Source organism: Asterias amurensis, chromosome 18 (genome assembly GCF_032118995.1).
Source record: "Asterias amurensis chromosome 18, ASM3211899v1".
In the NCBI taxonomy this organism is placed as follows: domain Eukaryota; kingdom Metazoa; phylum Echinodermata; class Asteroidea; order Forcipulatida; family Asteriidae; genus Asterias; species Asterias amurensis.
In genome coordinates this window covers 16388755-16397873 of record NC_092665.1, presented here as the reverse complement: position 1 = coordinate 16397873, position 9119 = coordinate 16388755, and the positions used below count along the sequence as shown (strand labels likewise).

The window sequence follows — 9119 nt, the reverse complement described above, 5'->3', positions numbered from 1 at the left end:
TCTTGTAAAAAATGGCGACGGGGCGGACACAACTGCATGTGCAAATGTGTCCGGGCGGACACTATTGCATTACACAGTAGCGTCCGGGCGGGCACGATTGCATATATGCGAAACCGTCCGGCGGACATTATTGCATCGGGAATAATGTCCTCCGGATAGTATTGCATAGAGGACATCATTGCATGCGACACCGTCTCAAATGGTTTTGTATAGGTAGGTTGCAATCAACGTTCCAAACAAAGTCCAAACCCTTTGTTTGTACCTGGTCAAGCAGTTTTTGTTTTCATAAATCGAAGGAAATAATTATGCCTAAAAAGTTGTTTAAAGCCATTGTACACTTTCGGTAAACAGTATTGTCCAAGTCCCACACTTCGTGTATCACAACTTATATATAAAATAACAATCCTGTGGAAATTTAGGCTCAATCGGACATCGGAGTCGGGAGACAATAACGGGAAAACCCACTCCTGTTTTCGCGCGTTTCGCCGTGTCATGACATGTGTTTATAACAAATCCGTAATTCTCGTTAACGAGAATTTATATTGTTTTACCGTTTTCTCAAAAAGTAAAGCATTTCATGGACTAATATTTCAAGAGAAGTCTTTCACCATCACCTTCTGTAAACCCTGTAAATTATTTGTAAATCTGTGAACTTTTTTTTTTTTTCTGTACCGAAAGGGTCCAATGGCTTTAAAAAATTATCACTTGATCAAAAGCTGCGTTTATTATCAATAAATCGTTTTTGGGAGTCATTCGTTTCTGAACAATTGGCTCCCAAAATGGCGGACAAGATTTATGAAATTCGGGCTTTCTTTCCCTTTTTGAAATAATCCTTAGAGAGGCGTTATATATAATAACTAGTGCCTTAAATTGAATTTATGCTTTCTTTCCCTTTTTGAAATAATCATTGGAGAGAGGGGCAGGTGTTTTATGATATTCAGGTTTTCCCCCCTTTTTAAAGAGTCGTGGGAGGGGATGGTTGCGAAACTCTGAAGCTTCTTGTGTGGGGCGGATGTAGTAGTGGGATGCGAAAAAGTGTCGGTTTGGTTTTTACGGTGTGGTAGTATACCGCCCTCATCGACATTAATTTTCAGAAGTTTTGTGATGACCCTTGACCTTCTGTGCCATGTGTTGTGTACACAGACACAACAATACAATGCTAACTCTACGCGTACTTTCTACGTGTACTTTCCTAGTCTAGTCAATTGGAACTGTACTTCCGTAAACAGTGTGTTAATCTTCTTGCCCACCGAAAGTATGTTTTCAAACGTAAGGATTTCTCATTGCTTGGTGTTACTTCTGTCATGGGTGATTTTCAGTGCAGAATCAGCTCGGAAAGATGACGTTCCATCAGGTAAAAAAACTATTTTTATGGAATAAACAAAGTTAAGTAAAAAACTACATTGTTGTTGCCATGGTTGTTGTAACTTGTCTGCTTGTTGTTCGTTGTCATAGCTGTTGGTTACTCCTAGAACTATGAGTTTCGTTCGGCTATCGTCTCCGAACGTCCGAACGAACCTCTATACTATAGACTATATAGTTGTAGGAGTAGTTATTGGTGTGGTCTGGAGTGGTTGTGAATTTAACCCTCAGTCAAGGTCACCATGGTCACTGACTTCTCAATAAAATGCAGTTGCAATTCACCCAACATCTCTTCTTGACTGGACTCTTGACTCTTTAAAATTATTGGAGATTGGACCTGACAACTCTGTTTCTCAATCAGTCTACCTGTACTTACCCCTACCCAACTAATCACCTTTCCACTCTCCCTCTTTGAACCACACGTCTCTGTTGGACGAATGCCACGGACATTTACATAACTGTATCAGAGTCAGACAGAGTTCATGAGTACTGTACAGCCACACAGACAGGCTTGCTTTTGATCACGGCGACACTTTTACTGATTATTTCAACAATTAATATTAATCAACAGTTTTTCAGAGAAATTTTTAAGAAAAAGAAAAATCTGTCGACTGAAAAAGTAACAATTAAAGACATCTCAAATTTTGAACAATATTTTTTATCCGATAAAAGAAACAAATGTTGAGCAACTGAATAATCTGCATAAATTTCTCTCATTTTGCCCACAGATCCTGAGGTTGACAAGTATGAGGAGATGGTTCTTATTGAAGGCAAGGAGTTTGTCATGGGAACGGATGCAGAGGACGGTAAAGAAGGAGAAGGTCCTACTCGTCTTGAGAAGGTCAAAAACTTCAAGATCAACAGATATCCTGTCACGATAGCATCCTTTAGGTATAGCAAGCATAACATAGTTTAAAAGGATCAGTGCTTTTTGTATTAATAGGGGAGGAAGGCAACTAACTTTAACTGCTTCTCTTCACCCAGGAGTAAATGGGTACATGGGTACCTGTGAGTCAGAGATGGTTCTTGTGATTGCTTTAGCTTAGTGCACTACATTACTTGGCAGTACAAACTGTTTACTCCCTAGAGGGAGCTGAGATGGTTTAAGGAATAAAATACATGACCCAGTGACTAGGTGTAAACATGTTTGAAGGGAAGTTACACATTTTTGGAATTGCACAATATGAGTCTTTATGATTTTTAAGAGAAATCACAAAAATCCAAAATCCACACAATGATATAAGATCAACTTCTGCAATCAATTTATTTCACAAGTCTTTCCATTGAATTTTAAAATGCTCATTTATTTAGTAATCTTTCAATTTTATTTGGACAGAAAATTTGTCAAGGCTAAGAAATACAAGACAGATGCTGAAACCTTCGGCTGGAGTTTTGTGCTTGAGATGTTTGTTCCCAAGGAAGTTAGTGACAAGGCAAAGGATAGAATTCAGGTAATAGTCCCACTGCAGCTGCGGCTATGGCTGTTGGCTTGACTACATTGCCCTGGTCTTGGCTATGGCTATACTTGTTGGCTAATGGCTACATTGCCCTGGTCTTTGGCTTCGGCTATGGCCATTGGCTACATTGCCCTCATCTTGGCTTTGTTGCCAGCAATTCTCCTATAGACTTTATGATTCACTGACAATTGAGATGCCCTTTGCAAAATGAAAATGGCCGTGCCCTCTCAAAGATACACATTGTCTTCAATATGAGAACTCTAGAAATTGATTACCATCGCAGAATTGAGTTTTGCATTTCCCATCCTCTTTGAAATACAAAAGCAGAGCGGGTTCGGTTGTTTGGGTTACTGACCAAGAGCTGAAATTACAGGACTCTGGGCATTAGGCAAGCTATATCTCAGTGAACCGTGGTATACGTGGCAGTACGTTTAGAATTAATTTGTGTCCGAGTTGAGCATTGATCAAAATGTTTGGAATTATTTAATTGTTTGGTGTATCTGCTGCTCATTGTTTGCTTAAACACACATGTTGGAAACAGCTGTAGTTATGATATGACTTAACAAAGAACTTTAATTAATTGATGATGTAATTGACGATGGCTGTTTATTTCGACTTTTATTTATCCAGGGTGCACCGTGGTGGGTACCAGTTGATCGAGCCTACTGGAGAATGGTAAGATTGAGTTTACATTGCATGTGTTTGTCTAAGTCTCTTGTACTCAGTTTGTGGCAACAACCTTGTATTGGGTGTTGATCAAAAATAAAATTTACTGCAGCGAGACTTAAATTTGCAACCTCTGGATGAATATGCTGGTGCTCTAGCTCAGATCTTGGCAGTCTCCCTGTTGAGTCATATCTTTGATCGGGGTGCCAGGCAGAAGCCTGTATCTATCCTCAATTCCCCCTTTTTATTTGGCCAGGGATCACCTAAAAGGAGTTTATTTTTATTTCAAGATATCCCTTCGTGGTTTATTGGAGGTGTTACACCCAATGGGGTTTTTCCCCCAGTGTGTGTGTGACCCCCCATACGGTAAAATAACAAAGGCTGAAGCAAGTTGAGACAAAAGAGGGCGCTATCACAATCTCCCACACACGCTTAGCTCTTTAATATTCATAACAGTTGTCAGTCACCTTTAAAACAATTTCTCTTAAAGTGCTTTACTTTTTTATTATACCACTGTTTCATGTTAATAATGATTTTCTTCTATAACTTTTTTGTTTTTTCTTCAGCCAGAAGGGAAAGGTTCATCGGTCGTACATCGTCTGAATAATCCAGCAGTTCATATCAGCCACAGAGATGCCAGAGCTTACTGCCAGTGGCATGGATGGAGACTACCAACTGAGATAGAATGGGAGTATGCTGCTAGAGGAGGTTTAGCAAGTAAGCTGGTAGCTTAGGGGTGGGGTTGGTAGGGGTTGGGGGATGACCTCACCCTAGAGTAGTGTATATGCCATGGTGCTGTCCAGGCAGAAGTTACTGTCAGTAATAATGACCTTAACTAAAAATGCACAGGGCCTGATGATTTCATAAAGCCTGTAAGCTCAAAAATTCTGCTTAGCAAAGAAAAGTATCGCTTTAAAGAAGCAGGTTTTTAGCCAAAATTAGATCAAGTTTACTAAATTTTAGCTTACCAAAGTAATTTTCAAGAAATATTTTCTGCTCAACAGCTTTATGAAATTGTGCCCATGTACATTGTGTGTACACTCTTGGCGTTCTCCAATTTCTATTTTTATATCTTCACCTTTAACCTTTCATTAATTAACAAATTTGTAAACAATTATTTCATTGTCTACAGAAAGAAAGTATCCGTGGGGTAACAAGTTTGACGTCAATCGCATGAACATCTGGCAGGGGAAATTCCCAGACAAGAACTCTGAGGAAGACGGTTACAAGGGCGTGTCACCCGTGGATGCCTTCCCATCTCAAAATGAGTTTGGTGAGTCTACAAGTTCTGAACTTTAGGGAGAGATCTGCATAAACATGCAAGTTACTGCTTGTATGGCTTCTGAGTGGCACTCCGAAACAGATATTGGTAAAAATAGGAGAGCACTAATATTAGGGCTAGATAGCTCAGTTGAGAGAGCACCGTCATTTTAAGCTCAAGATCCCAGGTTAAAGACTTACTCCAGTCAATTTTGGTTCGTCCCATCATTATATTTACAAAATAGCCCGTCAGATTCCCGTTTTCTTTATTAAATAAACAAAATACATTTTGCAGTGATGCCATAAGTCCCTTTCTGTTGGAAAGGAGTTTCGCACTTTTGATAAATAAATGAATGAATAAATACAAATGTTTTTATAACAGATCTTTTTGACATGGTTGGCAACGTTTGGGAATGGACATCCTCCAGGTTTGATGGCAGTAGTGAAGATACGGAGGAGACAGAAGGAACCAAATACACCTTAAGAGGAGGATCTTATATCGACTCTAAAGATGGTTCCTTCAATCATCAAGTCAGAGTAACGACAAGGTGAGAGGACAGCTTAACATCTTATCAATCAATCATTAAGGGGATAAAAGAGCGGCAACGAGGCCTTAAACGACTGTCTTAAACTGGCAAGGTTGTGGCCTTGAAGTAACGGATCAATCCGAAGGTAAAGGCCTTTACTGCAGGGCCTTGAACCTGGACATTAAAGGACTTGGGCCCAATTTCATGGATCTGCTTACCGTAAGCACAGAATCGGCGCGCTTACAGAAGCAGGGAATTCTGTGCTTACGGCAAGCCTATTTCACGGGTTAGCAGTGAATTTTTGCTTCTGCGCATGCGTACTCCACGTTACAAGGCATTCTTCGCTTCCAAGGCTAGCCAAGAAATTTGGCGCTTGCACAAAAGCGGGGAATCGTGATCGTAAGCGCAGAAGCAGGGAATTCTGTGCTTACGGCAAGCCTATTTCACGGGTTAGCAGTGAATTTTTGCTTCTGCGCATGCCTACTCCACGTTACAAGGCATTCTTCGCTTCCAAGGCTAGCCAAGAAATTTGGCGCTTGCACGTAAGCGGGGAATCGTGATCGTAAGCGCAGAAGCAGGGAATTCTGTGCTTACGGCAAGCCTATTTCACGGGTTAGCAGTGAATTTTTGCTTATGCGCATGCCTACTCCACGTTACAAGGCATTCTTCGCTTACAAGGCTAGCGCAGAAATTTGGCGCTTGCACGTAAGCGGGGAATCGCGATCGTAAGCGCAGAATTTGGCAGTAAGCAGAGCCATGAAATTGGGCCCGGGTGTTGTTACTCCCATCTCCATGCTCATCCGTGTTGTGTGGCGTTTGACTTTGAACAGCCAACTGTTCTTAAGAAAAATAATTTGCCTGCCCTTAATTATTTTGACTGTACCTTTTTTTGAGGTCTCGCTTTAAACAAATCATAATTCATTTTGATATTTTTCTTTCAGAACTGGAAACACTCCAGATGCAGGATCAGACAACCTCGGCTTCCGTTGCGCTATGTCCGTCGCGTCAAACACTCAGAAACCACCCAAGGGCAAGAAAAAAGGTACAGATAAAAAACAACGAACTGAGGAGCCTGATGTCATTATTCAAGAAGGTCAAAAGGTCAAAGAGGTCAAGCCTCATCCAGCCGATCTGAACGGTAGGAAAAAGAAAAGTAAAAATGAACTTTAACCGTGCCTCAAGTAATTTGGATCCCTTATTGTGTACAAGTCTGGAAAAGTTTTGAATTCTGCTAGGGTCGCACTGTCGGACCATTAACATTTCTTTGCATTTACTACACCACAAGTTCTTTTGATTGGTAGCAGTTTGAAACAGCTAATGTTTCTAAATCAAACCATTAAGCACAACAACAATTTGCTCAGCAGAAAAAGGTGACCAGTCAAAGTTAAATAAAATTTGATGTTTTAAATGGTGCACCTCATTTGTTTGCTAAGCAAAGACATTTCCTAAGCAGTATTTTCTGCTAAACAGCTTAATGAAATTGAGCCCTAAATAATCAGGTCAATACAGTAAACGTACCTGTTAAATCTGCTGCCACCTAGAGTCCGATATTGACAACAAAGAGGAACAGGTTGGCACCTTTAAGACGAGATTTAAAATACCTTATTTTGAAATATTGCTTTCACTATTTGCACTCGTTTGAGGAAATTGAAATATTTTTGTTGGGGTAATATTACCAGTTTTGTAGGTATTTATTACTCAGAGTTGTCTTGATTTGTTCAGACTTGAAATCAAGTCTGTATGCAGTTAATTTTTATTATGCTTTAAAAATAAGTGTGAGAACTTAGAGTGTCACATCTTAAATTCTAGTTATTTGATGATAACCTGAAGTTATTATCTTGCAGTGTTTGTTTGTAAAATTGATCTTATTGAGTTATGGGAGATTTCATGGAGCTGAATGTGTATGACTAGAGCGCCAAAGTGCCTTGGGTATTGAACGGCAGTATGTCTTAAAAGAGCAATACAATTTACAAAAACCTTGTCATTTTAAATTATGGTTGAAGTTTATGAGATTATGATAAGATTATGTCATTGCAGTATATAATTTCAAACAAAGACCATGTTCATAGAACTTTAATACCATCATTTTATAAATTAAATTAGTGTCAAAATACAAAAATATGTTAACAACATTGTTTTTGATGACTAACTGTTCTTAAACTTCTATGTTAAAAGAAGTACTGGCAAGCAAAAACTTTAAGAAGTAACTCCCCCACCACAAAAATCACCTGAGTGCTTTTTAGATTTCCCAGTAATTTTGACCCTCAATCAAAGATAAAAATGCTTTCAATTTTGAACCAAACAGAGGAAATATTAACATCTTGACCCATGACCCCCCTCCATCCAGCATGAAGAGGTCAGACTCCAATATGAACTTTGGACAATTCCTTGTAGGTCAGCCTCTTTTACTTAACATTACTTTTTTGTTTAAATACAAAATTAAAGTTCAAATCGTAAAAAAAGAAGGACAAAGTGGACACTGGCCTTAATTAAATTGATAAAAATGGTGGACTTACCCCATGTCGTTTATTTTTCTTCAATATTTTGCCCAAAGTTGATAAAAATGCTGGACTTACCGCTTGTCGCTTTTTTCCCCTCAATATTTTGCCTAAAATTGATAAAAATGCTGGCCCTCTCCCTTGTCTTTTTTCTCTCTAAATGTTTTGCCAAGAATTGGAGTACTTTAACAGCTTAAACATACAGACAGAATTATTGCAATCAAATACACACAAAGGGCACATATAGAGCAAGATTGTTTCATAATACAGTACAAATATAGAGGTGGTTATTGGCAGATTGCCCAATACATAAAATATACATACTTTTAAAGATACATTTGTGCCCAATCTGACAAAGTTTTGATATTGTATCTAAAAACTTTAAATTTTAAACCCTACAATATAAAAAATTAAGTTTAAAATCCTAGTCCTTTTTATATTTTTAAACAGTTCGCCAGTTTTTTGTGTGAATGAGTTGATCAAGACAAACAGAGTTTCGATACACATCTTAAGATCAATCTCAGCATGTTGTGTAGTCCACCCTTGAGGCAAACAACTGTAAAAAGATCTAAAACAAAGGAAATAAACCAATTTTTTGTTTTGAAATAACCACTGGCTCAGCTGAAAAAGAAGTTGTCACCTGATCATGACAAGAAAGCAGCAAGGCATGTGTGGATGATCACCTTACTCAGAGCTAAAACCAGGGGACACTTTTATAAAAGCTACTAAACCATTACAAAATAATTGCTAAGCCCTGAGTAACATTGCTTTACAGAAATCTACTTCCCAGCCCAATTACCTCGCTGTCTTAAGGCCCGGCCACACAGGCCCCGATACCAAGAACGAAAATGAGAACGATAAAATTGCATGCCCTCGATTGGTTGAATAAGCATGGGCGTATTCTGCGTGAAGCAATTCAACCAATCAAGGGCGTTCATTTTTGTCATTCTTGTTTTCATTCTCGTTATCAGGACCTGTGTGGACGGGCCTTCAACCCTTTCATACATCATTTATTATACAGTGATATGGACATATTAACTATTAAATGACAAATTGTAAGTTAAGACCGCAATTCAGTTTTTTTTTACTGTCAGTGTCTTTTTTAAATATGTGGAATAAATAAACCATTAATAATAAAAATAAAAATAAAAGTTTACTCTGTTTTTTTTCCCCCAAAACCTAGTCACAATAGTTACCTCTATCAAGAGTCAGCTATTCTTTTCTGAAAACTGTGGCCATGCAATATATCTTTTTCATTTTACATGTACATCTATTTTCTGAAGGGATTAAAACCAGTCGCTAGCGCCCGGTCGACACATGAAAGATTTAACAACTGGATTCCCGCTTGG

At 38.7% G+C, this 9119-nt stretch overlaps 1 protein-coding gene across 1 annotated transcript; it reads left to right on the top strand.

Moving 5' to 3' along the window:
* Nucleotides 1-1180: 1180 nt before the first annotated feature.
* Nucleotides 1181-7345, top strand: LOC139950333 (inactive C-alpha-formylglycine-generating enzyme 2-like). Its single transcript, XM_071948951.1, has 8 exons — nucleotides 1181-1354; nucleotides 2091-2253; nucleotides 2699-2813; nucleotides 3450-3494; nucleotides 4052-4202; nucleotides 4618-4758; nucleotides 5128-5293; nucleotides 6214-7345. Exons 1-8 carry the CDS (start codon nucleotides 1258-1260, stop codon nucleotides 6440-6442), a joined length of 1107 nt encoding a protein of 368 aa, XP_071805052.1. The 5' UTR covers nucleotides 1181-1257; the 3' UTR covers nucleotides 6443-7345.
* The last annotated feature ends 1774 nt before the right edge of the window (nucleotides 7346-9119 follow it).

Excerpts from the sequence above, each read along its gene's own strand:
- LOC139950333 (XM_071948951.1), top strand. The coding sequence starts at position 1,258 with ATGTTTTCAAACGTAAGGATTTCTCATTGCTTGGTGTTACTTCTGTCA. Across the intron at positions 2,814-3,449 it reads AGGCAAAGGATAGAATTCAG|GGTGCACCGTGGTGGGTACC; the intron begins GTAATAGTCCCA and ends TTATTTATCCAG. Across the intron at positions 5,294-6,213 it reads CAAGTCAGAGTAACGACAAG|AACTGGAAACACTCCAGATG; the intron begins GTGAGAGGACAG and ends TTTTTCTTTCAG.